Source organism: Drosophila takahashii, chromosome 2R, assembly GCF_030179915.1.
Source record: "Drosophila takahashii strain IR98-3 E-12201 chromosome 2R, DtakHiC1v2, whole genome shotgun sequence".
NCBI lineage: Eukaryota > Metazoa > Arthropoda > Insecta > Diptera > Drosophilidae > Drosophila > Drosophila takahashii.
In genome coordinates this window covers 44,024,517-44,050,658 of record NC_091679.1, presented here as the reverse complement: position 1 = coordinate 44,050,658, position 26,142 = coordinate 44,024,517, and the positions used below count along the sequence as shown (strand labels likewise).

Genomic DNA, 26,142 nt, shown 5'->3' with positions numbered 1-26,142 from the left:
TTAAATCATACCGCCCGAAGTTCGCCCACGACACCTGGGCTTACGTCTGCAGTCGCGGGAGGAGCAGCTGTGCCGATGGACACATTTATCAGGTTATCAAAAATACCTATATACCATTTAAGGGGATGACCGAAATTCCTTAAATTGTATTCAATGTAATTTAGATGCCACGCCTTATTATTTTTTATTAAGGTGCAACGTATGAATAAAAAAGCAGAAATAACAAATATCGAATTATCAATTTAGGAGCCTATCCGAAATTCCTTACAAAGTATATCAAAGTTTTCCACGCATCGTATCAAATTTTATTCAAGTGCTTGGGAATTTATCAAATCAAAGCAAGATCCGCATCGTATCGATAATGAAATGCAAGTGTAAATAGTAAACAGTGTGCCATAACATGCACTCGCGGAATATTTCCCATTTTTATGGGCGCCATAAAACACAGTTTGCAAGTTCCGAACAAACGAGGCGAGTCATCTCATCGAGTGGACAGACGCGATCACTTAATTACCTGTGCGAACTTTTCAGCCGCGTCAAAAGTAGGCAGGGTGCCCCGTACAGTGGGGACTCCCGGCCTGACTGACATTTTCACCTTGTTAATTATGCGCACGGTCATGCAAAAATCGCGTAATGAGTGACGGCCATTGAGAGTTGCATTGTCAGCGGACGATGATAGTTTAATTGTGAGCGCGGTTCTGGCGAGGATCGAGGGGATAGCCTCCAGCCTAGCAGAAGTACAACCTGCCTGGCTTCAGGCGACCGTACTCCCCGTTCTCGGTGGCCGCCACCTTGATGCCCAGGATGCCATCGCCCTCCAGAGTCCTGCGCTCCTCCAAGCCCTCCTGCACATCCTGCGCGGTCACCAGGAACTTCTTGAGCAGGCGCCTCCGGTTGGCGTACTTCAGGAAGTGACCGTCCCCGTGCCGCTGGCGGCTCTCCAGGTAGATCTGGTCGATGCGCTGGTAGTGGCAGCACTGCATCCGCGGATACCACGAGAAGGTCTCCTCCCAGTGCCGCCCAGTCCGGTCCATCGCGTGGATGAAGGCCAGCTGGTAGCGCAGCTGCTCCGTGGTCACTATGTCCGCCGGCATCTTGGGGCTTTGTTTATTTTACCAAGAGTATTCCTAAAGGTTATGGCATGTATGGTTTTTAATCGGTGTGGTTATGGAGTGGACATGTCTCGAAATGTGTGAAGTTTCTGGCTGGCCCACCTGATTGGCAGCTGAGTTCGTAGCCCTGATCCCTCCTAATCGCATTAGCAGCCACTTGACGGGCGACAGGTGCAGGTGCCATCCAGGTCACTCGATGAACCAGCTGTGCAAAAAATGAATTCTTTTGAAACATCAAACAATAATTATCTGAAAACTGACGCAAGTCACACATACGAAATGTTATATAAATCTATTTTTAAGCTTTTTAATATAATGTGACCTCATTTCTATTAATCTGGATTAAATCTTTTAATTTTAATTTAATTGCAAACTTTGGTCATAAAATGGCATTAGGATTCAATTCCATTTAACGAAGTTTTGAAGCTTTGGTGACCCCGTAGTCTGTTTATGAGACCTAAATCGGATCTTTTTAATTCGAAGAGCCATTCCTCTCTGTTAATCTGGATTCAGACTTTAATTTAATTACAAGCTTGGATGATATTTGATGATACAATTGCAATTAACGAAGTTAAGTAGGTTTGGTGACCCCGATTCATAGTTATCAAGTTTTAAGTTGGTACTATGTGCTAGGGATAATTATGATAATATTTTGGGATTTTGTATGAACACATTGTAACACAATAAATGGATATCATTCGAATTCAATGTTGTTTACCATAAAGTTCAACTTTTGGTTAAGTAGATAAGGACTTCGGCGCGCGCAATGCCCGAAGTCATCCAGGTGGTGTTCATGAAATATCTCCCATCGGGAATGATCGTCTGGACTATGGTGTTCACGTGATGCACAGGCAACTTGTCCACCACGATGTCTTGCTGCGGGGCAAAGGAGCGTCAATGTGGAAGTTTCAGGACGTGACAGGACTCACCCACCTCGTAGGGACAGGTGTGGTTCATGTTCGAGTAGGGCGCGAAGGTCTGGTAAACCCAGTTGGCGAGCAAGTGCTTGTCGGGGTCCCGGAGGAACTTGCAGGCATCCACCTTGAAATCGATGTTGTACAGGATTCTCCGGTTCTCGCGCATCCTCAACTGAACCTTGGTCTAAAAAACATGGTCGGAATACCGAGATAGTGGGAATTCTGCCGGAGCTTCAGCATCTTACCACGCAGCTCACGATGGGTAGATGGTACAATTTCGTTTTTAGCGAAAGGTACTTGTAGGTGCGATTGAAAGACTTTAGGTAGCAATATTCAAAGTCCATAAACTTTTTGTCCCGTACAAGACAGATCACGTTGTTGAATTCCATGTGTCCACGGAGCTTCGAGAAAAATTGAATTGAAATTATATGGGGATTCGTTGAATAAACTATAAATGTTTAGTTCTTACTGCGATCGGTGCCATTAAAACCAGCAGGAAAATCCGCAAAGCGTTCATTCTGTATAACGACTATTTCGCAACAACATTAATAAAAAGTTTTCTAAAAATGAAATATTTTAAAAGATAATTACTGTAATTACTCGGTCCATTGCCAGTTTAAAACCGCCGGTCGATTTCAATCAATCACTGAGGTGCTTTTAATGTTTAATAAATTTTCGAAATGAAAATTGTAACTGTATTTGCCAAATACACTTCTCTTTATGTTAGCTTAAGGATAGTTCCTATGGAAGACCTGTAAGATTTGTCGGTAATTATAAACTTTTCTATAAATTCTGTTTGACCAAATCTTCTGGTTTTCCCATTATTTATTTATTACTGCTTTTTGGAAAAAAAAGAAACTTCGACATTACTTTGAGGATTCTTAATATTTAAAAATTGTAAAATATTCAAAAACTATCTTATTCCATATTTATTATTATTTGGCTATATTATAGCTAAAAATGTCATTTTTTGAATTAGGGCGCCATTAATTTATCATGGTCTGGTAGCACCAATCTAATTGGTTTGTGGCAGGGATGCCTTCGTAGCAAAGTCTCAAACCGGGTTGAGCAAAGGCTACTTTTTATCCGAGCTCTAAACCTCCCTGTTTTAGCTTTCCGATACTATCGAACAAGCACCGATTCGTCTACCATCTCTAATCCAATGTTTACGTTTTTTTGGCGCGCATTGTTTTGTGCGTCCTTCTTTTAAACTCCAGAAATCAGGGAGTTGCAGAGCCAGAAATGCCGGAGGGAAATGCGGAGCTGGCCGAGATAAGGCGCTTCCTGAAGGAGCGCCTGCAGCGGGACTACATCACCTTGCGGGGCTACGCGGAGGAGCGCTCCAATGTGCGACAGCTGCTGAAGCGCACGGCGGAAATGGGTGAATCCAACTCCTTGCTGCTCATTGGACCACGAGGATCCGGCAAGACGACGGTAGGTAGTCAGGACGAAGTGAAATCCACAGGCTAATCAAGCATTATCCATTCCCCAGCTCATCAACGCCGTGCTGGCGGATCTGCTGGCCAACAAGGCGTTTGTGGAGAACACACTGATCGTGCATCTGGATGGAAATCTCCACACGGACGACCGCCTGGCCCTCAAGTCCATCACCGTGCAGATGCGGCTGGAGAACGCCGCCGATGGGCGCGTGTTCGGCTCCTTCGCCGAGAACCTGGCCTTCCTGCTGCAGTGCCTCAAGGCGGGCGGCAAGCAGTCGAAGAGCGTGGTCTTCATCCTCGAGGAGTTCGACCTGTTCTGCGCCCACCACAACCAGACGCTGCTCTACAACCTCTTCGACGTCTCCCAGTCCGCCCAGGCGCCCATCTGTGTACTCGGAGTCACCTGCCGCCTGGACGTGATCGAGCTGCTGGAGAAGCGGGTCAAGTCGCGCTTCTCGCACCGGCAGGTCTTCCTGTTCCCCAACTCGGAGCGCTTCGAGGAGTACGTGGACCTGTGCCGGGATCTCCTCTCCATTCCCAGTGACAATGCACTTTTGCAGGCAGCGGAAAGGGTGCTAAATCTTGAGAAGATCCACTCGGAGGTGCTTAGCTTCACGCGCAATCACTTTGATCCGGCGGACTTTAGTTTCGTGCCCAGAACCCGCGAAGCCTGGAATAAAGAGGTAGCCAAAGTGCTGGCCACCCAGCAGGCCAGACGCACCCTGAAGGCGCTCTACGACTTCGACATCAGCGAGGCCTTCCTCAAGAGCTTCCTCTTCCGCCTGGTGGCCCAACTGCGGCCCCAATGCCCCCACATCACCGCCGAAAGAATGGCTGCGCTGGGCGCGCAGTTCGAGGGCGACGACAAGATCGAGCTGCTCTGCGGACTGTCGGTCCTCGAGCTCTGCCTCATCATCGCCATCAAGCACCACTCGGAGATCTACGACCGCGATCCCTTCAACTTCGAGATCATCTTCACCCGCTTCTCCAAGTTCGCCAAGGTGTCCACCACGATGCAGGGCGTGGAGCGCTCGATCGTGCTGAAGGCCTTTGAGCATCTGCGCATCGGGGAGCTGATCATGCCGATCGCCGGAGGCAGTGGCGCCGGCGTGGGCAAGGTGCAGAAGGAGTTCGAGATGCACAAGTTGGCGCTGACCTACGGGCAGATTCAGCAGGCGGTGCAGCGGTACCAGGCGCTGCCCACGGAGGTGGCCCAGTGGGCGCAAAGTTCCCTCATCTAGCAGTCTCTCGTTCGCTTGAATTCATTCCTTAATTGTTTTATTTATTTATTATTCGAAATAAAGTTGAAGCCTAATTGTTTTAAAATTTGAATATCAAACTATAACGAGAACGTTTGCAGATGCTTTGAATTACAAAGTGAAAAACATCACATTTGTTGTTATTTTCAGCGCAAAATAATGAAAACAAAAGAAATAATGGTCCCAATATAGAATTTCATACCTCATTGAGCTCATAATTAAATTCGAAATCGATTTGCATTCAGACTTAAACACGTTCATAATTATGATGCATATTTTCTGTCTTGCTCAGAAATAGAGTAATGGAATTTCTTTCTATCGACAGCCATTTAGGTCAGTTAAGTACATTTTCTATCTGCACCACGTTAAATCGATCGATAATGCTAATTCCTGAGACCACCCGCATTTCTTAAACACCCAAAATGGGGGTGGATCTCTGTTGTATATAAGGCCATCGATTTTAAAGTAGGAGTCAGGAGAAGCTAGAGCTCCATCAGAATGAGGTTCCTTACTGTTCTGGCTGTATCGCTCCTGGTGGCTCTGGTGGCCGTCAGCCAGGGAGATGATAGTCCGGGATTCTTCCTGAAGATCACCAAGAACGTGCCGCGGCTGGGCAAACGAGGCGAGAGCTTTGCCATGAAGAACCTGAAGACCATTCCCCGCATAGGACGCAGTGAGCAGGTGAGTTCGGGGAATAATCTGTCATCAAGGACTTTCGTAAGCCTTCAAACTAATTCCAGAGCTCTGTAACTCCTCTGTTGGCCTGGCTCTGGAATCTGGATACCTCTCCCAGCAAGCGGCGTCTGCCATCCGGTGAGTCCGCAGCAAAGGATCAGGAACTCAACGTGGTGCAGCCCGTCAACTCCAATACCCTCCTGGAGTTGCTGGACAACAACGCCATCCCGAGCGAGCAGGTGAAGTTCGTCCACTGGAAGGACTTCGATCGGGCCCTCCAGGCCGACCTTGATCTGTACAGCAAGGTCATCCAACTGGGCCGTCGTCCGGATCAGCACCTCAAGCAGACCCTCAGCTTCGGCAGCTTTGTGCCCATCTTCGGCGACGAACAGAACCCGGCCTTCATGATGTACAAAAACAACGAGGATCAGGATCTTTATGGTGGGGGAAATCGCATCGATCGCAACTTCCTGAGGTACAACACCCTGTGAGGAAGTATCTTGACCCAATTCTACATTATGCTATTGGTTTTTATACTCGACAAACCAAAGAATATGAAAACGTAATTGAGCTTATTTGTAATATATCAGAAATATAAATATATTCAGATCCAGATCCTTAAAAATGGACAAAGCAATTTTTACTACTTTATGGATTTAGTGAAGACCTGGAAACCGGAATGAAATACATATTCCCCGAGAAGCTTAAGGTCTCATTATCTTGATCCTCTTTGATCCTAGAATAATTGTAGTAATATATATATAATAATTGTAGTATGCTACTCTCCCTGTCTTCCATAATGTCATTTCAGCAAATATTTTTCTTAATTATACAAAATTGATATCAATTTTGGGGATGACAAGAGAAAGTCGAGAATCCCAGTTGACGATATAGCTGGAGCGGAGCCTGTCATTATCGCCGTCCCGGAAGGAGGATTGAATGGGATCAGCGCATTAACGGCGCTTCTTCGACCAGGTCCACTCCACTTCGCATTGTAATCTGTCGAGTCAACAACCTAACGGCTTTCGCTCCACTTCGCTCTCCTTCCTCCGCGGGAGGCGGATGACTCAATGGAGTCTTATCAAATTTATGGGGCCCGCTGATGTTAGGAATTTCCAGCGATCGCATTCTTCTGCTCCCTTTTACCCACTTTTACCGGTTAATTCAATTAAGCGATCTGCCCGCGAATTGAATACACAAACAGGATCATGGCGCCGTAGCATTTTAGAATTTGATATGTATATTTTGTTTAATTAGCAGGCCGCTGTTAAATACGCGACATGCCGATGTTGACCAGAATTCGCAACAATTCAGTAATTCCCGCGGCCCATAAACAATCGTAAGTTACAAGCCGGGCTAAGAGACTCCAAAACCAAGAAACAACAAACTCAGACTCGATGACGACGCAAACTTGACTTTGAAATTTTTGCAATGCCTCTCTCGTTGTTATTGTTTTTGGCCTTTTTCGATTGTTTACTTTGTTTTTCAATTTCTATTTCCAGTACAAGCGTAGAACAAGTTTGCTGGGAGGATCCAGCGTCTTAACCACGAAAAACATGCAAGGGGGTTAGGATCTTAACGTAATGTCGGTGCAATACTAATGTTTACATATCTATAAAAATGGTTTCAAATTGTAAGACTTGGAAAAAAGTTTATAAAGTCTAAAAAAGGACTAAAAAGACCCAAATACCCAATCGTTGAGTTATCCTTTTTTTGCTGGTGCTAGGGATCGTTTGCTTCTTCTGTATAAAAAAAGAATTTTAAATGGGGCAGAGGCGTTGAAAGATACATGATGACGTATGAAACGGACATCCCCTCACCTACTTTCTTTGGCTTAGTGACTATGTGAAAGCCCGTTCTATGAAGTTTCCGATTCTCCGACGCCCCTGCTCACTCTGGGGGGCTCCCTCTCCCGCTCTCGCTTTCGCTCTCCCGGCCGCCTAAGCTGCTCTCAGAGCTTAAATACGTGTGCCGAGCCAGCGGCGTCCGAAGACGACTCACAGACATCGCCGCGATCGGTTGTTCAACACTCAGTTCGCTCTGCTTCCGTTTCGCTCGGAATTCGCCGTTTTCGTGATCGACTTGTAGGCGCCTCCGCTCCCAAAACCGCTCCCCCGATCTTGCCCAGAAACCCAAGTGTGAAACAAGCTTTTGCGTTTCAAGCCGACAGACAGACGCAGCTCACACGTACGCCCAAAAACAGCGATAATACAAATTGGCCACGCTCGTTGTTTGGCTTAATTCAATTAAGTGCGTCGGACAGCAGAAGAAAGGCCCAGACCAAAAAACCAAGTGATAATCCATCAAGCGGCCACAAAAGCGTTTTTATCGGGCCCTAAAAAAAAGAAAGTCGCCGCACAAAGGTTACACAACCGAAGCGTGCAATTGACCCACGGAACACGGATCACGAAGCACACGGATTCCCTGAACTTTTCGTCCGAACTACACAGAAATGACTGCGGCGAAAGTAATCTTGGCCTGCTGCCTGCTGGGCGCCTTCCACATGCAAATCAGCTCGTCATCGGCGATTCCCATCTGGGAGTTTTTGACCCGCAACGAAAAGGTAAGAGAAAACTGAAAGCATATTGCGCATGCGCCGCGTGCGCCAGCTGCAGGTTGCGCATACGCCTCGTTTACCCGCTTACTCCACTTACATACGGCAATTGTCCTTGGCATTGCGCATCTGTCGAATCTGTTGAGTCTATCGAATCTAGCGCAGCGCTGAATACTTGATCAGCCGAGCATAATCGTTATTAATAACGATATTGATATTGATATGGTGATATGGTGATATGGTGATGTTGTGATAACTTCAATGAGTTCGCATATTAACGGCGCTTTGCCCGCTTCTGTTTTTTTGGGTTTCACTCTGTAGCAAAAGGCAAAAATAAAACAAAAGGAGATGAAAATGAATATGAATGGTTGACAAGACTGGTCCATTGTCGGTGAGCGGTATTCGGTGGCTCATTTGCATAACTGTACCGCGATTGGCATCGTAACCAACATAACACAATAAATACTCGAGCCAAAAAAGCTGAAGAAGAACGGTCCTTGGCATAAATAGACGCCTGGCGGAGTGCGATCTTGACATTGGGCGTTATCAGAGTCTGGCGAGGATTATAATGGATGTAGATTTATATAGACATAGTATAGTGTCTGGCCTGGGAATACCGGTCTAACTCTAGACCAGCCACTTGCTTTCGAGAGCGTTCGAGAGGAGCGTCTCATAAGCGTTGCCAAAATTATATCTGCAATCTGGTTTCACAACTCATGAAGCGAAAAGGTTATAGTTGCGGGGGCTTCGGGTATTTCGATCTATGTATCAGCGATTAGTCAGCCAATCCCCCAAAAATAACCACCGAGTTCATTCGAGCACAGCGCAAACATTAATTTCCATTTATGAGAAACAACAGTTTCAATTTACATTCGCAAGTGCTGTAAATTGCCAGCAAAAAACAAAAACTAAAAGCTTTTCACTTTTCTGCACAAATGTTTGTGCAACAAAGCGTGACAACGTTGTGGCAATTTTCTCCGCATTTTCTGTTTATTTTTTGTGTTTTTTGGTTAATGAACTCCCGGCCAAAGCTGTTTGGTTTTTGTTTCTCGGACCGCTTATTAATTAGCCGATGGACTTTAATTTATATATAGCAATTTGCCAGTCATTAGATCTTTTTGCCTTTGCTGGCAGCGCATCAGTCTGAACTGAATCGTTTGACCGCTAAGCACGCGAACTGCGCCTTAAAAACCCGCAGATCGCAGATCGCAGACAATAGAGCTCGGGAGAATAATGTAACCCGATCCCAAAAAGCCCGGCCAGAAGTGATTGAAAGCCGCATCCGGCACCCCACACGAGTTCGAGTCCGAGTCTGAAATGAGAAAATAATTTCTAAAAAGGCAATTAAGTGCCGAAAAATAGAAACGCAATTTGCGATTTTACTGGACTGGGACTGGGACTCGGATATTGATGATACCCAGTCGCATTTGCAATTAATGTAAATTCCTAACGATCACTTATTTATAGAAGATGTTTCAGCTTCCTGTTTCGAGGTGATTTTTTACCGCTTCGCCTAAGTGATCGCAGCTATTTGAGCGCTTTCGATTTTCGATTGCAAAAATAAACAATTTTTTGTTGTTGCCCTTTATGTTTTTATGGGTGCAAACGCGTTTAGCCGGTTTGCGGTTCGAACTTCAATAAATAAATTATGTTCGCATTACTTTTTTACGTATTTACGTAAAATATGTTGGGATATATATAGTTTGGGGGGCTGGGGCTTGAGGGGGCAATGGAAACCCGCATCGGAACCCTTTTTTCCCAGACGATACCTAATCGAACCGGAGTCATTACGGTGTCTCGCTGCTTTTTATTTTGTATGTTATGAAATGTTTCATTTTCGTGGCTGCTTTTTGTTGATTTCTTTTGTTGGCAATTTCGATGTTTCATAATGTAACCTGCGCATATCAACAGGTTATTGAACCGCCGATCCGTTGGGGATGGCATGTGGTGTGGCTATAGGGCAGGGGTATTACGGAGGTACGCCCATATTTGTGGTTCGGGAAGCGACCGACGACGAGACAGCTTAATGGTCATCGCTTTTCGGGGGTTTCTCATGCTCACAAGGAAGTATACGATAAGATCAGATACGTTTGGTGCCAAGATCAGTGTGTCTATAAGCTAGGCTTTCATTGAGTGCGATCGAAGTCAGCTTAGTCACTTAGCTGGAAGGCTAATGAATTACAACCTGTCCCCGACGATCTCAAATCTACATATCTTTATAAATACGAGCTTGCGTATATTATATAAGCAAATTAAGTACGTGACTTTGACAACTCCCGCAAAGGCTTTTTCGAATTTTTGCCCACTGAGCCATAAATAATTTAGACATATATTAAAATATTTTTTTTTGAATTTTCAGTTCTGACTCTGGCTAATTATTTAATTGTGCCAGGGCCTGGACCATAAAATCCCGACAGAGTTATTCGAATCAGATAAGGCACTGCTGACGTAGCTTACAGTGAGTTTCATAACTGTAGGGCTGGAATGAAAACAAAAGAATGCACACAAGCGAACAAATTGGTTTTACTTTGTCAAACTAATCCTTTGCCATACAAATATTTAAATAAAAGCACACACAAAAAAAGGGGTGAGGCGATAGTATCAATTGCATTTCACAGTTTGCACACGTTTGAGCGGCCTGGCTGAGTGGGTAACGGTAATTGGTAATGTGAGCCAACCGACCGACCCAACTTTGGCCCCACCAAATCCACCGATCCACCGATCCACCGAATCCACCAGATGCATTATGCAAACAGCGTAAAATTGTAAAACGCCAAAGTTGAGCCAATGCAAATGAAGCTCTTCGCCGGATTTTCAGCTCTTTTCAAGCTCGCTATAAGCAGATCAAGGGTGTATATTTCTAGAAGGAGGGTTACGAACCAGATCCCTCTCTCTGGGCCCAATAATATGGCCCAGTTTCCCCTATATACAGAACTTTCTTTGTTCTGCTGTTTGCTCTTCCACTCGCCATTTGTTTGTTTGTCTGGCGTCGAATCGTGAGAAGTGCCGGATTTGGAATTTCTGGGGAGTTTCTGCTCTTTATTATCACTAGATTAGCATCGGAGTAGCCGAACCGATCGGATTGACGTCACCTATGAGCAGAGAAATTCCACTAAAGCTACAGATGTGTCACCTCCGTAGAACATTCGGCGCTAATTAAAAGTCCATTCAACGCTCCGCTGGCCACGGAGAATAGACAATGAGCTGCTGCTGCTTTGGCCGCTGAACCGTAAACCCATACCCATCCGAACTGGGGCACATACCAGATAGTTAGATACTCAGATACCATATACCATATACCAGACCATCAAACTCGCGCCCTGGGAGGCAGTTGCTCAACGGCCGGGTTGCGCTGTCGAAATGCATTTCGTTTGTGCAACGAAAGTGCAATCATCTCCCCGCTGACACACGCACCTTGCGAAATCCACCCACTAAGTGCTACCAGGTAGCTCCACCTCTGCCCTTTGTTCACCATTCAGTGGCGGTCCCATGACTCTTCGGCACAGCGAAAAATTATTGCGTCCAACTTTCTTCGGGGGTTATAAAAATGTTTGATATTTCCACGATAATGGGCTGTAATCTTACTATCTGAAGTTCGTTTGAGGTATCCTGATTTTAGAACTGTAGAAAGATCGTATTACAAATTTCATTTAAGACTGGTTAAAACAATTGAATAGTTTATTTAATCTAAAGATTTGGTTTTAGATCACCATCACATCTTTAGTAGGGCCTAAAAATTAAGAATGATGGATGTGGTACTCAAAACATCTTCTCATTGGGAATCAAATTTTCAATCAAAGTCACTACCCTATTTGGTTTTTAAGTGGGTTTGTCGTGAGTCATGTTTTCGAAAGCTTTTGCTAAGGAAAGTGGAATGATTATCTCATTTCGGATTTGAAAAATGTTTGGGAACTTTTATAATAAAATAAAATGTAAAATATAATAACCATTTTTCTTTGTTTCTGTGCAGATGTCCCATCTTTACTCCACGTTCGCCCAGCTAGTTAGCGTGCACTGCAAGTCGACTGCCGCCGTAGGGGGTCTCCCGGTGAACCAGTGCAAGCACAATCTACTCGGCTACGGTTCCGCCAAGCTGCAGACGCTCTCCGACGCCCAACTGGAGGCACTCGATCCGTATCAGCGCGATGCCAACGAGCTGAGTAAGTCATCTAGCCATCTATCTGCGTGGGAGATCGATCGATTTCCGCGTCAGAACTTCCGCAAAGCGCAGCCGCGACGTGCTAGACGTGATTTCCAGATCTCTAACTCGATTTTCAACTGCTCTTCTCTTCCGCAGTCTGGTCGCAATTTTTGCGAGACCATCCGAGCGGAGCCAGCCTGGTGACCACCCGCCAGCCGCTCCAGCAGCCCTTGCCCACGCCGCCCGCCTCCTCTCTGATCATCCTGACCCGCCAGCAGTTGCCCCACACGATGCCCAGCTCCAGTTCCGGCTCCAATCCGATCTTCGAGAGCGGCGAGCAGAAGCACAAGTACGCCATGGACATGGACATGGCCTACGGCTATCCATCCGCCAGCAGTGAGCTGCCCATGGCCGCCGCTCTGACGGGAGAGCCGCCCAAGAGCTTCCTCACCGGACCCCTGGTGATCCGAGTGCGTCCCGATGGATCGCCCGTGGAGGAGGACAAGCGGATGCCGCTGCCCCGTGACGAGGATCTGCCCTACTTCCGCCTGGGCCTGGCCGCCGCCCAGCCACCCAACAGGCATCGCAAGATCGCCACCATCAGCGCCCTGAAGCAGCAGCACTTCGCCTCCGTGCTGCAGCGCGACCTCCAGCCACCGCATCAGGTGCAGAGGCGTCTGTTCCGCCAGCAGCAGGCGTAAGATCCTGGCCAGAGGTTGCCCAGACCTAGACCTAAGTCCTTGTGTGAGTGCGACAGAGTGAATGTGATAGATAGTGAACGAATGAGCCTTCTAGTTTTGTAGCCTTTCGAGGAGTTTTCTTGAGTGCACTTTGAGCTTTAATGCAATTCGTATCGTATTCGTTTAAGTTTTCTTTAATTTTATTTATTCGCGTGCATTAGCCGTAAGATCAAATAGAGATTCTTGAGAGTAATAAACCGCATGATGATTATCATTGTTACGAACGTATTAATTCTGAATTGTGGGGATGGGGATGGCGATGGGAATGGGGATCTCTGCACAAAGCCAGGAACCGGTTGGTTATGGTAATAACGAAAGTCGCATCTCGGCCAGCCACCAGTTCCTTGTCGCGAGCTTCACTCACCTCGCACCCATATTTAACACGCGAAAGCCTTATTAACCCACATCCACCGAGTTAATGCCGAACAATGGAAATACAATGGGAGCAATCCGGTTTGGCGGGTTCAAAACGCACTCTCAATGCCCCGGCCATTAGAATTTGGCGAGTTTTGGCAATTACAATTCGGTGTAATTTCGCCTGCAACTGGCTTGTCCGGCCTTTCAGGACGGGCCCATCAATCTTGGGCCCATGCAACAAAGGGAGATTATTGCATCCCACGTCACTGGGTATGAATGAGTGATGAGGGGATTTTCCACCGGCCCCTTGCAATTCAAGCACCTTAATTAGCACGAGTTTAAGGCGTGAACTCTAATTAATTTAAAGGTAAAGATTTTGAATTTGACTGACAAGCCCGCTATAAATCGATAGCAATAACGATGGTTTCTTCTTAAACCGCATGCGGCCACACTGAGGCGATCGGAAAATGTTATCGGGTTTTTGGTGATCAGCGGCTTTATTTGCAATAACGTAAGTTCAATCAAAACGTAATATAAAAAACGTAAGGGTACTTAAAAAGTAATAGTCAAAACGTTAGGTTATTTTATGTATGTAATCTTGTCAGGACTTTCATATTTTGGGAGGGGTAGCTTTGACTAACACGGTTGGCAACGCTAGATTTGGAGCCATTGCCCTCCAGTTTTCAAGTGGAAAACTGTAAATTTTATAAATCTGTACGATCATATTTCCAATCTCAGTTTAACAGTTGAGGTAACACCCTGAGAAACTAAAAAAAATACAAATACAGTGTTGTAAACATGACTGCCATAATCATAAAGAACTTCATAGCTTTTAATATAATAGTGATAATTTAAAAGAAATTCTTAACAAAAGTAAAACCATAATAAAAAGCGCATGCGGCCACATCTTAGAATATAAAATTAAACCAAAAAAAAGTTCGGCGACTGCATACTTGACCTACCAATTCTGCCAGTCATCGTTATAACATCTCGCCAGCAATTATGGATGATGCTTACAAAACTTAATCCCACTAAACACTAATTTGTAGTATATAGTACAAAACTTTCACTCTTTCTTTCTATCCTTATTTTAAAAACAAGAAAGAAAGCTAGCTTCGGCCAGCCGAAGCTTATATACCCTTGCAGATAATTCCTATTAATTTACAAATCGCAAAAATGTTAATTTTCCTATTATTTCTCATTAATTTTGCGTTCGTTTCAATGGCAGCTATATGATATAGTAGTTCGATTTTGATAAAATTAAAATCGAAATTCGAAAATATTTGAAAAGAGTTATATCCTAGAGTAGAAGAGAATACAATAAAAACCAACGAAGCAATAATTTATTTCCTATTATATTCCCATAAATTTTCCGATCGTTCCTATGGCAGCTATATGATATAGTCGTCCGATTTTAAAAAAATTTTATTCGAAATTCAGAATTAGACAAAAAATGACATTTCCAAAAGTAGAATGTTATAGGTTCAAAAACACCCAAAATATTATTTTTTTTAAATTTTTTTCCCGATTGTTTCTATGAGACCTATATGATATAGTTGTCTGATCCGACTCGTTCCGACTTATATACTACCTGCAATAGAAAGAAAACTGAGAGACATGGCTAGATCGACTCGTCTAGTGATGCTGATCAAGAATATATATACTTTATGGGGTCGGAAACGTCTCCTTCACTGCGTTGCAAACTTCTGACTGAAATCATAATACCCTCTGCAAGGGTATAACAAAGTTGTCAGTCATTTTGACTGTCATTTAATGTTTAAAACTATCACAAATGTACATATATGTTGCATAACGCTATGGACTATTTATGAAGGTTGCCCTTGGTAACAAGGCAAATAATTTATGCCAGTGCTTACTTCGGCGTTAGCCTACACACCAGCAGTGGCAGGGATCTTTTTTGGCTGCAGCTGATTGCTGATTTTGCTGTGTTAAAAAATAAAAATCCTATGAATTGGAATCTGCTGATATTGCAACCTCTGAAAGCATAAACACATCCCGCATCCAGGAAAATTTATATGTAAAGTTAGTAGTTAGTACTTATATATAACTCTGTACAAAACAAAGTTGACATAAATAAATAGCCATTGCCCTGGTGGTCCTGGTCATACTATGTGCATACATTGCACCAACTGAAATGTGACTATTATGATGATTTATCTGTGTAAGAACTAGAACCTAGAACTGGCTCGGGTCATCCTGAATAGAGTGCTAAAGGGGGACTGGGTTTTTGTCCTTTCCCGAGCAGCTAGACGACTTGCAAGAGAACCCGCAGCCGTTTATCCTCCACATAGACGAGCTCCAAATGGCAGAGCTAAATGAATATTATAACAAATACAATATTGCAAATATTCCTAATGTTATTCCTAACAGATTACTCCTAACAGATTACTCCCAACAATGGCAGTCTATGGACAAAAACACTTGAAGAAAAAGCGGAAGTCTTCGCCACCCACCTTGAATCTCGCTTCCGGCCTAACTGTCTAAATAATATCACTGATAGGGGAAAAGTTAGAAAGGAGCTGGATGATATAAAAGCCTTAAATGACGTCATGGTTAAATCAGACAGCTTCTTCAAACCCAGACCAGTAAATCTAACAGAACTAAACCTTCAAATTGATGCCCTGGTCCCGGGAAAAGCCCCTGGAGATGACCTTATGGACAACAGACTCATAAAAATACTTCCAGACAAGGCAAAAATCTATCTCATCCTGATATTTAACAGCATCCTCCGCACTGGACACTTCCCGGGTCAATGGAAACACGCTATGATAACAATGATTCTTAAACCAGGAAAGACCCCAACAAGAGTAAAATCATACCGCCCAATCAGCCTCCTCTCTGGGTTCTCGAAGCTGTTTGAAAGAATACTGATGACAAGACTATTTGACGTAGAATCCTTCTCCAGAGCCATCCCTCACCATCAATTTGGTTTCAGGAAGGAGCATGGAGCTGAACACCAGCTGGCCAGAGTCACTCAGTTCGTACTAAAAGCATTTGAGCAAGGAGAAGTATGTTCAGCCATTTTCTTAGACATCACGGAGGCTTTTGACCGGGTCTGGCACGACGGACTCAAACTTAAACTGTCTTAGTTACTTCCCATGAGCCTTTTTAGAATTGTAGAAAGTTATCTCCAATATAGATCATTCACAGTTAAATTGAACAACACCTTATCCAAAACTGGAAAGGTTACAGCTGGAGTTCCGCAGGGAAGTAACTTGGGCCCTATTCTCTACTCAATTTACTCATCAGATATGCCCCAACTGATACCTACTAAATACGTCTTTAATGTATCTTGGCCTGAATACCACTCAAAAAATTCACTATTAGCCACTTACGCGGACGATACAGTATTACTCAGCTGTGATAAGATTACAAAAGCAGCTGTAGACCGAAATCAAAGATTTGTGGACCTTTACTGTAAATGGGCTAAGAAATGGGATATTGCCATAAATGGAAACATAACCGGACATGTTCTATTCTCTTTAAAAGGAGAACAGGAAAGCCATTACAAAGGCTAACACCTTTGCCGTCCAATCGGTGAGTGGGATCTACTGAACTCTGATTAATTGAAAAGTAATGATTTTGAATTTGACTGACAAGCCCGCTATAAATCGATAGCAATAACGATGGTTTCTTCTTAAACCGCATGCGGCCACCCTGAGGCGATCGGAAAATGTTATCGGGTTGAAATAACGTAAGTTCAGTAATCAAAACGTAAGTGTACTTAAAAAGTAATAGTCAAAACGTTAAGTTATTTAACTTATGTAATCTTGTCAGGACTTGTTTTATAACGCTATGTACTATTTATGAAGTCGGCTAAGGAAAATTTCCCAGACGATTTATCTGCTGATGAGACTCCTCATATTAGGCCTGTTACATTGGAAGAGTTTCGATTTTTGATTTGATCAATTCCCTGGAAAATAATAAGACTCCTGGACAAGATAAAGTTCATAACAAGCTTATCAAACAGCTTACAAAAAATGCCAGGCTTAATCTTCTTCTCATCTTTAATAATATCCTCAGAACCCATCAGAATGGAAACATGCTCGGATCTCAATGATCCTTAAATCAGGAAAGAGCCCCTCTTGCGGAAAGTCCTACCGTCCAATTAGCCTTTTGTCAGGTTTCTCAAAAATCTTTAAAAAAATCCTCTTGACAAAGCTTTTTGAAGCCGAACTCTTTGCCAAGGCTACCCCAAATCATCAATTCCGAATTAAAAAGGAACACGGGCAGAGCACCAACTTGCAAGAGTCACAAACTTCATTCGAAAGGCATATGAGGATAAGGAAGTTTGCTCCCCAACTTTCATAGACATTTCAGAGGCTTTTGATAGGGTTTGGCATGAGGGACTACTTGCTAAACTCGCAAAACTCTACTTCATCTTAAAAAACTACCTCAAAGACAGAACATTTACGGTGAAAGTCACCAGTGAGGCAATCTCCAGGGAGGGCAAAATCATGCCCTTGTCCTGGGCTATCCCACATCAACCCTATCGTCCCTGGTGGAGCAGGGTTTCTTCGCGGTGAAGCGTTCCAGCGATAGCTGTGCCACGCCGATTTGGCAAAAGCCCGGAAATGTTCCGCCCCTGCCGCACCAGGTGTCCGAGTCAATCAGCTTGGAGGATCTGGGCGGTATACTCAGAAGTACATCTGGAGATAAAGTTACATAAAATTTTTTCTAAGATTTTTGATTCTGGGTTAGGTCTGAACCCAGAACTGGCTCAGGTCATCCTGGATAGAGTGCTAAAAGAGGACTGGGTTTTCGTCCTTTCCCGAGCAGCTAGACGACTTGCAAGAGAACCCGCAGCCGTTTTTCCTCCACATAGACGAGCTCCAAATGGCAGAGGTAAGTGAATATTATGGCAAATACAATATTGCAAATATTCCTAATGTTATCCCTAACAGATAACTCCCGATGTCGAACACTACAAGGCTAACACCTTTGCCGCCCAGGGGCGGAAACCTTATGAACATACATATTTTTCCGAAATGTGACCCACATTTCAGAGAGTGACCCTAGAAGTGGTCGGCGAGGCACTCGCCTCCTTAATGGCACGATCTCTGTCACCATGCGGTAGAGAGGAAAAACAAAATGACGATCACCGTCTGGGCCTGCCAACCTTTGTATTTTGTATTGTATTCACAGTGCTGTCAACTTGTGTAAAATCTAGAAATCGATAACATTTGGCCGTCTTTTTGAGCGGCAGGCGTTCACACTGGCAATCAGCTGTTTTTCCTTACAGCAACAACTCAAAATAAATATTATTCTCGGAGAAATTGTTTCTTCCCGGAATTGTTGGCAGAAGTAAAGAGCGATAAGGTAAGCTAGAATAATATTTATATGTAAGTCACATAAGTACTTTGGAAATTACTGCGTAAGCCTGTGACGCGGCAAGGTGATTCCCAAATGGAAATGATTCATTGCCTCTTTGCCCGAAATACTATATATCTGAATAATCCACGTGCGTGTGTGTGTGTTTTCAGATATACACCCTCGATCCGAAAAACATCTGGCTGGCTTTTTTAATTCTCCGCTGCGGAATTTATCGATTTGTCAAGCAGGCCGCGGCAGTCGGGTCAGAAAAAGGGGATTCCCAGGTAAACTGTGACCGCAGTCGCTGACCAAAGATCGCTGCCTATGATCAAAACCGGTCAGTGCTACAACGGCGCCATGTCTGAGGAGGAGTCGTTCGTCATTCTGGGCAGCTCGCCGTACTCCTCGCTTCTGCCGGAAGGAAACTCCCTGGTCTTCGACGGCCTGGACGACGTTCAGGAGACCAAGGAGCCCCCTGTGGCCGCGACAAGCATGACTGCCTCGCAGGTGGACTCCGGGTCATCGCAGCACCAGTCGCTGGCGGCCAGCTTCATCCTGGGCGAAGTGCAGTCCGAGGTCCTAAAGGTGGGCGCCTGAATACGCTGTGCCAGCGTCTAACCCCAATCCAAAAAATCCCAATCCTCCCACAGAACAGTGTTTACTCGCAGTTTCCCAGCCTATGCTCGCTGCAGGCTTCCGCCGAGGATGTGGTCAAGCTGCAGAACATGATGACGGAGTACATAACCCTGAAGAGTAAGTGAAAAGGCAGCCTGAAACAAGCAATAACCCCTCATTATCCCCTAGACACACTTGACAAGGTCAACCACACCATGCTGGAGTACCACAAGTTGACCCAACAGTGGCGCCAGGAGGCCGCCGACCGGGAGCAGCAGTACAAGGAGCAGCTGCAGGCGTGCCAGGGGCAGATCGAGCAGCTTCGCGAGGAGAACCAGAAGTTGAAGGAGGACCTGGAGACCAAGATGGTTCAGATCGAGGTGGTGCAGGACTTTAGCCAGAAGGAGCAGGACGAGCTGAGGCAGAGCATATCCGAGAAGAAGTCGCTGATTGACAATATGCGCGTGGAGATCGACAAGCTGCAGCAGCTGAAGATGGTATGTGTGTGCCCCGGATACAGGCTTGCATTCATGAGTACACACCACTATCTAGACTTCGAACTGCGCAGTATCTTGAAATGAAATAACCGAACCCCGGGTCTCCCCGGCCTTTATCTTTGCAGCACTCGTTCGAGTTCGTACCTGAGGAGGGAGACAAAACGGATCAGGATCCCGACAAGGCCTTGAACTATGTGCAAAGGGACGAGCACGATCGCCAAGTGCGCGAGTTGCAGCGCCAGCTCTCTAAGCTGGTGGCGGAGAACCTGGAGATTAACGACATGGTGTGTACATACCGAATTCTCGGTTCAACTAAACTCGAACTCTAACTACGCCTTGCAGAAAAAGACCTACATTGAGGAGATCGACTGTCTGAAGGTCAACTACACCAGTGCCCAGGAGCTGATGGCCAAAATGCAGCGTGACATCGACGAACTGAAGGCCAAGGACGTGCAGAAGCAGGAGGTGATCGAACATCTGCAGACCCAGAACGACATATACCGCAGGGACTTTGAAATGGAGCGGGCAGATCGCGAGAAGAACGCTGGCGAGAAGGATCAGTATCTAATGGACTTGCGGTCGCTGCAGAGGAGGAACCAGGAGCTCATCGAGGCGCTGGCCGAGTCGCACAAGGCCAAAAAGTCGGCCTCGCCGTCGCCCTCCTCTTCCCTGAGTTCCAGCAGGAGCAGTCTGCGGGAGGAGCAGAGACCAGTAAGAGTATGCTTGCTGATTCCAGAATCTTTAAAATAAATGCTAACTTGGCCCCGTTTTTTAGGTTCTCGAGCCAACTGGAGCCGCCTCACGGACTTCGGACGCCACTCTGCGCTGTCCCATCTGCTCAAAGTCCTTCAACAACTTAAGTGTGCTTCAGAGCCACGTCAACGATTGTTTGGACAAGAATTAACCACAATTACTAACCATTATTATATTTTTGTAGTCTACATTGTATTGTTTAAGCCTAAAGATTGGCCAACCGGCTAATTGCACATTATAAAAAACACAGAAAAAACACTAATTACAGTTACGTTAGCAATGAAACGATGTGCGACTCAGAGTTTGCTTCGAATGGGCGGCATTTCCAGAGACCAGACGCGATGCACATCGGAATTGGCCACCAGGTTGCTCAGCACATTAACATCTAGGGATAAAATAGTTCAAATCAGCTGGGTTTCTTTGTAATCACACTCTGCTGCTCACCGTTTGTGCGTGCAAACTGCTGCAACGTGTTGCGGATATCACAAATGGGAATGGCTGTGTTGATATTCGGGTAGACAATGTCGTCCAACTTGATGTTGGACACACACACGCCCAGGATGCAGCCGTTCTGATCAAACATGGGGCCTCCACTTTGGCCGGCCTGCACACTGCCATCGGACATGATGGCCCCGGTGTCGCACTTTATGATCCGACCTTGGAAAATCGACGGATTGAAGTCGTGCTTGAAGCTAAAGTTCACATAGTAAGGGAACCCCGCATTGTACACCATTTGGCCCACAGTGGCGGGCGTCCTGGCCAGTCGCACGCAGCAGCGCTCCGGCACATCCTGCGGAGCTGTGAGCAGCGCCAGGTCGAAGGGTCGATCGCTGTCCGGATTGCTCCAAATCACCTCGGAGCGAAACTCTCTATCGGCTGAACGGCAATTAACCGTCTCGTTGCTCTGAATAAAAGTGGATAATTAGATGGATTCAGGTTGAGATAAACGCATATTTACCTGCCCCACCACATGCGCACATGTGAGGATAAAGTGCTTGTTGTGGACTCGTATAAAAGTGCCGGTGCCTTGTTGGCCCGCCGACTCAATAACCACAATTGTGCGCTCCCCTGGAAGGTAAAATATATGTGATTAGTAATCACTGATTACTGACAATGATTGTGCTTGTTTTACAGGCAAAGTTCGAGGGCTCCCGAGTCGGCTGGAATGTGGAGGTGGACATGCCCAGCTGCTCCATGAAGTTGCGCAGCAGGTATCCAAAGTTGGCGGCCAGCGTGAGGTTGACGTTCTCCTGCTGCCGCTGGAATGAAGTGCATATCACAATGCCGATGAGGCGTCTGCAAAGGGGAAGTTAGTCTCTGGCTCATCAAATATGTCATATAAACCTACAGCTTGTTGTTGAACACGGCGGAACCTTCACATCCCAAGGGCAAGGCATTGGAGATGGCGAACAGACAGCCACTGCGTCCCATCACATTGGAAACCTTGCCAATGCTGATCGTCTTGTAAAAGTTCTCCAGTCCAAAGGGAGAGCACATGACCAGCACATCGTCCAGCGTTTGCATGGGCTGCAGGTGTCGCAGGTAGTTGCCAATGTGGGCTAGAAACCGCTTGAAGGATTCCTCCTTGTCGGGCTTTCGCATCCCGAGTACCACGAAGCTGGAGCGGAGCACCTGGGCCTCTTCGCCGGAGTCTGCGGTGAGCAGGATGTGGTGCAGGTTGCGGGACACCTCGGCGGCACAGAAGACGTACAGTGGATGAGCTGTGAACCGGGAGAGGATGTGGGATTGCCTGGAACCCGAGGCAGCATTCTGCTTTGGCCTGCGCTGCTGTGGATCAAAGGTGACCAGGAAGTTGAGCGACCTGATCCGCTGACCACCACCCTCCTCCTTCTCCTCATCGTCCTGGACATTCAGCAGCTGACCCCGCTGCAGTCTGTCGAGGATTCCTTTGTTCTCCGCGCCTTTGTCTCCGTCCAAAACCAAGTGCGGCTGCAGAATGCTTCCCGAGCTGATGATCACCTCGTTGTTGATTATGATGGCAGACTGCTTCGTGGCCGGCGGACTGGTGACCTCCAGTAGGGCGTGGCGTATCTTGAGCAGCATTATCTTGGAAATTGATTAGGATTAGCCGCGCGACATGCTTAACTGCGTTTCCTCCACAGATTGTCTTTGTTTATGCCCGGATTAGCCATTCTCTGCGGTTCTCAGCTGTTTGCGAACCCAAAACAATGCAGAATTGTCATTCTCCACGGTCAACAGCTGTTTGCGACCCAAAACATTGCGGACTTGCCATTCGCAGCGGAGTAATCAGCTGAAGGGATTTAAATTCTTGAGAGGATTTGCATAATGCTGCCCCTGCGCTGGAGTTTGCTGAAGCCGCTCCAGGATGGCCTCCGACAGAGTCGCCGCCACCTGGCGCAGAAGAACCTCCTGGAGCTCACGGATCGGGGCTTTTTCCAGGGCATTTTCCCCGACACAGCGGCGTGAGTTATGAGGCACCTTCAATCTTCAATCCGCACTTCATCTATGAAAACTCCTGCCCCACAGGCCCAAGATGAAGCAGCTCTTCACCAGCGGCCAGCAGAGCATCTACGCAGGATTCGATCCCACCGCCGACAGCCTGCACGTGGGCAATCTGCTGGTGATCATGGGCCTCATCCACTGCCAGAGAGCCGGTCATCGGCCCATTGCCCTCGTGGGCGGAGCCACCGGGCTCATCGGGGATCCCAGTGGCCGCAAGACGGAGCGCAACCAACTGGGCGAGTCTGTGATCGAAACCAATCTGAAGGCCATCGAGCAGCAGCTCAGAAGGGTGTTTGAGAACCACGAGAACTGCCTGTGGGACACGAGCAAACACAAATCTCCACTGGCTCCGCTAACGTGAGTATGTAAAGCATGTCGGGCTCCCCTAAACTAATATAAATCCCCATCAGAATCGTGAACAATGCCGACTGGTACGCCGACCTGCAGCTCATCGACTTTGTGGCCAACATGGGCCGGCACTTCCGCATGGGCTCCATGCTCTCCAGGTCCTCGGTGCAGTCGCGCCTGGAGTCGGAGGACGGGATGAGCTTCACCGAGTTCACCTACCAGATCTTCCAGGCCTACGACTGGCTGCACCTGCTGCGCCGCCACAACTGCTGCTTCCAAATGGGCGGCTCCGATCAGACGGGCAATCTGATGACAGGCCACGAGCTCATCAGTCGCGTGGAGCGGAAGCGAGAGGTCTTCGGCTTAACTCTGCCCCTGGTGACCACGCAGGAGGGCGACAAGTTCGGCAAGTCGGCGGGCAATGCCGTTTGGCTGGACGGGAACAAGACCTCGCCCTTCGCTCTCTACCAGTTCTTCCTGCGCATGCCAGACTCCGAGGTGGAGAAGCTCTTGAGGCTGTTTACCTTCATCCCGATGCCCCAGGTGGAGCAGCTGATGCGGGAGCACGCCAGGGAGCCGGAGAAGCGGAAGGCGCAGACTCTGCTGGCCGAGGATGTGACGCTGCTGGTTCACGGAGGTCTGATTCCTATCTAGTCTTCCAGTTATTATATTTAATACAATGTAATTCCGCAGAAAGTGGCCTCAAGCAGGCGGAACGCGTGACCAATGCCCTGTACAAGGGCAATGTGGAGGGCCTGGCGGAGCTCAACCTGGCCGAGATCCAGCAGACCTTCCAGGGCGCCACCATGGTGGACCTGCTGACCGAGCCCGGCATGTCCATCCTGGAGTTGGCCATGAAGGCCAAATGCTTTCCCACCGAGAGTGAGTTCATGATAAGGATAGACAATTCATATACATATATAAACAAATTTGTATTGTTTTTCAGCCGATGCCGTGCGCATTATAAACGCAGGCGGCTTCTATGTGAACCAGAAGCGGGTGCAGAACATCGCCGAGGTGCTCACCACGGGCATCCACATCCTGAGGAATGGGGTTTCCCTGCTGCGCGTGGGCAAACGCAACTTCTACATCGTCCGCTGGCAGTAGCGATAATTGTAACTTGTATTTTTCGTTAAATAATCATAGGTTGGCTTACATACAAGATCTTAGGCTAAGATTTATGTGGCTCTGGGCGCGGGCTTCTTGCGCCACCTCTTCCGCGCCAGCATCTCCTTGGCCTTCTCCTTCTTGAGGTCCTTGTCGTAGAACTTGCCGCTCTTGGTGAAGGTCTTCTGCTCGTTGCGCATCTCGGCCAGCTTCCGGTTCTTCTGCTTGATGATGTTCTTCTTGTTCGCGGACTTCTTCTTGCCCGCCTCGGAGATCTGCACCTTGATGTTGCGGCCCTGCAGCTCCGTGTTGTGCAGCTGGAAGGCCTTCTGGAAACCGGGCAAATCGGCCATCTCCACGAAGGCGAAGCCACCGCGTCGCTTCTTGGGGATGCGGATGGACTTCACGGTGCCGGCGGCGGAGAAGTGCAGCTCCAGGTCGTCCTTGGTGGACTCGAAGTTCAGGTTGGTCACGTACAGAACGTGTCTGTTGGTCTTGGAGGCGCCGCGGAGCAGGGAACTCAGCTGGTCACTGGTAATTTCGCCATTTTCCGCAGTTTCCGTCTCCTCTTCCTCGGATCCGGAGGCAGCGCTGCCCTCTGCCTCGCCATCGGACTTGTCCCTATCATCCTCACTTTCTGGATCGCTGGGATTCCGGCCGTCCTCCTTGTCCACGTAGGTGCCCTCGAAGATCTCCTTGCGTTTCTGGTCGTCGAAGTTGCCCAGCAGATCGGCGCTGTCGTCGTTGACCGTCCGTCGCACCCGCTTGGGCTTGAAGAAGGACTCCACCTCGTAGTCGCTGTCGGAATCGCTGGCCATCGTTTTCTGGAGAGGATTCTGATTCACACAGATGCGCGGACATCAGCACGTGGGATTCCCTGTGACTGGTGGTTAGTGCTGCCTGCGTTGGGCGTACTTTCCAACACTGGCCAAGTGCGCGCCGTGAAATTCGAATTCCGGATGACCAAAACCGGTTAAGTTTGCGGGAGCCGAATTCAGAGTTATTTGCTATTTATGCTAATCCGCGGTAATAACGACTTAATAGTTATGCGGGTGACCGGTTCGCTCTTATCAGCCAAAAATTGATCGTGCGCCGCTGACAATTGATGAACGGCCCGCAAAACGGGAATATTCCGCGCAGATCATCATCAGATAGCTATAGATAAGTCTATCCGCCAGTGGGGCGATAATTAATGCCTGCAGAATGACTGCATCAATGTCTTTTGTTTAATTAAGATAAACGGCCGCTGGGAGCAAGTTATGAATAAAATTTATGCGATTGGTCAATCCGGCCGGCGAAATGTCAGGAGATAGCTATAAAAGCGCAGTTTTCGGCTGCAGGTAGTCAGATTTGTTTCGCAATCTATCAGCACACACATCCCCCAAAACCAACCATGAAGTTCGTGGTAAGTGGCGATATCTCAGAGTCATTTCTTGGTACTTTATCAATTGTGATCTATTCCACAGATTGTTCTCGCCTGCCTTTTGGCTGTGGCCTTTGCCAACGAGGAGGCCGATGTCCTGAAGAGCGACGCCGAGGTAAACGTGCTGGACTTTAACTATGCCTACGAGCTGTCCAACCACATCCGCGCCGTCCAATCTGGCGCCTTGAAGGAGCACGATAACTGGGTGGTTTCGGGCGAGTACGAATATGTGGCCCCCAACGGCAAGACCGTCAAGGTCGTCTACACCGCCGATGAGACCGGCTACCACCCCAAGGTCGTCGAGGCCTAATCCTCTAGAGATTTCCCTTAGCCCGATATAACAATAAAAATCCACTGCACTTTGAATTTCCGTTACTTTCGGTTCCC

At 47.0% G+C, this 26,142-nt stretch overlaps 10 protein-coding genes across 12 annotated transcripts; 6 read left to right on the top strand and 4 right to left on the bottom strand.

Annotated features, from left to right (window-relative positions):
* Positions 1 to 281: 281 nt before the first annotated feature.
* Positions 282 to 1,203, bottom strand: LOC108066377 (uncharacterized). Its single transcript, XM_017154870.2, has one exon. It carries the CDS (start codon positions 1,092 to 1,094, stop codon positions 729 to 731), a length of 366 nt encoding a protein of 121 aa, XP_017010359.1. The 5' UTR covers positions 1,095 to 1,203; the 3' UTR covers positions 282 to 728.
* Positions 1,204 to 1,838: 635 nt separating this feature from the next.
* Positions 1,839 to 2,546, bottom strand: LOC108066386 (uncharacterized). The gene is made up of 4 exons (XM_017154879.2): positions 2,499 to 2,546; positions 2,275 to 2,430; positions 2,046 to 2,213; positions 1,839 to 1,988 (listed from the first exon to the last, which is right to left on the bottom strand). Exons 1-4 carry the CDS (start codon positions 2,544 to 2,546, stop codon positions 1,839 to 1,841), a joined length of 522 nt encoding a protein of 173 aa, XP_017010368.1.
* Positions 2,547 to 3,194: 648 nt separating this feature from the next.
* Positions 3,195 to 4,812, top strand: Orc4 (origin recognition complex subunit 4). The gene is made up of 2 exons (XM_017154859.3): positions 3,195 to 3,463; positions 3,522 to 4,812. Exons 1-2 carry the CDS (start codon positions 3,272 to 3,274, stop codon positions 4,707 to 4,709), a joined length of 1,380 nt encoding a protein of 459 aa, XP_017010348.2. The 5' UTR covers positions 3,195 to 3,271; the 3' UTR covers positions 4,710 to 4,812.
* A 376-nt stretch (positions 4,813 to 5,188) lies between these two features.
* Positions 5,189 to 5,968, top strand: ETH (Ecdysis triggering hormone). The gene is made up of 2 exons (XM_017154866.3): positions 5,189 to 5,408; positions 5,468 to 5,968. Exons 1-2 carry the CDS (start codon positions 5,226 to 5,228, stop codon positions 5,891 to 5,893), a joined length of 609 nt encoding a protein of 202 aa, XP_017010355.2. The 5' UTR covers positions 5,189 to 5,225; the 3' UTR covers positions 5,894 to 5,968.
* A 1,430-nt stretch (positions 5,969 to 7,398) lies between these two features.
* Positions 7,399 to 13,065, top strand: Reg-5 (Rhythmically expressed gene 5). The gene is made up of 3 exons (XM_017154978.3): positions 7,399 to 7,965; positions 11,927 to 12,116; positions 12,254 to 13,065. Exons 1-3 carry the CDS (start codon positions 7,855 to 7,857, stop codon positions 12,796 to 12,798), a joined length of 846 nt encoding a protein of 281 aa, XP_017010467.2. The 5' UTR covers positions 7,399 to 7,854; the 3' UTR covers positions 12,799 to 13,065.
* A 5,332-nt stretch (positions 13,066 to 18,397) lies between these two features.
* On the top strand, positions 18,398 to 20,678 carry key (NF-kappa-B essential modulator kenny). 2 transcript variants are annotated; one of them, XM_017154971.3, is made up of 7 exons: positions 18,398 to 18,534; positions 18,699 to 19,113; positions 19,179 to 19,281; positions 19,333 to 19,640; positions 19,766 to 19,924; positions 19,983 to 20,351; positions 20,416 to 20,678. In XM_017154971.3, the coding sequence occupies exons 2-7, from the start codon at positions 18,853 to 18,855 to the stop codon at positions 20,542 to 20,544; spliced, it is 1,329 nt and encodes a 442-aa protein (XP_017010460.2). In that variant the 5' UTR covers positions 18,398 to 18,534; positions 18,699 to 18,852; the 3' UTR covers positions 20,545 to 20,678. The 2 variants fall into 2 exon arrangements, with proteins under 2 accessions (XP_017010460.2, XP_017010459.2); XM_017154970.3 differs by having other exon boundaries at positions 18,399 to 18,534; positions 19,983 to 20,357.
* On the bottom strand, positions 20,541 to 22,542 carry LOC108066443 (uncharacterized). Its single transcript, XM_017154969.3, has 5 exons — positions 21,742 to 22,542; positions 21,526 to 21,689; positions 21,352 to 21,461; positions 20,838 to 21,297; positions 20,541 to 20,778 (listed from the first exon to the last, which is right to left on the bottom strand). The coding sequence occupies exons 1-5, from the start codon at positions 22,455 to 22,457 to the stop codon at positions 20,690 to 20,692; spliced, it is 1,539 nt and encodes a 512-aa protein (XP_017010458.2). The 5' UTR covers positions 22,458 to 22,542; the 3' UTR covers positions 20,541 to 20,689.
* Positions 22,543 to 22,646: 104 nt separating this feature from the next.
* On the top strand, positions 22,647 to 24,387 carry TyrRS-m (Tyrosine--tRNA ligase, mitochondrial). The gene is made up of 5 exons (XM_017154983.3): positions 22,647 to 22,837; positions 22,902 to 23,234; positions 23,288 to 23,862; positions 23,919 to 24,107; positions 24,172 to 24,387. Exons 1-5 carry the CDS (start codon positions 22,701 to 22,703, stop codon positions 24,330 to 24,332), a joined length of 1,395 nt encoding a protein of 464 aa, XP_017010472.1. The 5' UTR covers positions 22,647 to 22,700; the 3' UTR covers positions 24,333 to 24,387.
* LOC108066454 (RNA-binding protein rnp-4) lies at positions 24,181 to 25,206 on the bottom strand. Of its 2 annotated transcripts, none has more exons than XM_070212454.1 (2): positions 24,386 to 25,206; positions 24,181 to 24,322 (listed from the first exon to the last, which is right to left on the bottom strand). In XM_070212454.1, the coding sequence occupies exon 1, from the start codon at positions 25,148 to 25,150 to the stop codon at positions 24,404 to 24,406; it is 747 nt and encodes a 248-aa protein (XP_070068555.1). In that variant the 5' UTR covers positions 25,151 to 25,206; the 3' UTR covers positions 24,181 to 24,322; positions 24,386 to 24,403. The 2 variants fall into 2 exon arrangements, with proteins under 2 accessions (XP_070068555.1, XP_070068556.1); XM_070212455.1 differs by having other exon boundaries at positions 24,199 to 24,322; positions 24,382 to 25,206.
* A 326-nt stretch (positions 25,207 to 25,532) lies between these two features.
* Positions 25,533 to 26,065, top strand: Lcp9 (Larval cuticle protein 9). The gene is made up of 2 exons (XM_017154877.3): positions 25,533 to 25,737; positions 25,799 to 26,065. Exons 1-2 carry the CDS (start codon positions 25,726 to 25,728, stop codon positions 26,063 to 26,065), a joined length of 279 nt encoding a protein of 92 aa, XP_017010366.2. The 5' UTR covers positions 25,533 to 25,725.
* The last annotated feature ends 77 nt before the right edge of the window (positions 26,066 to 26,142 follow it).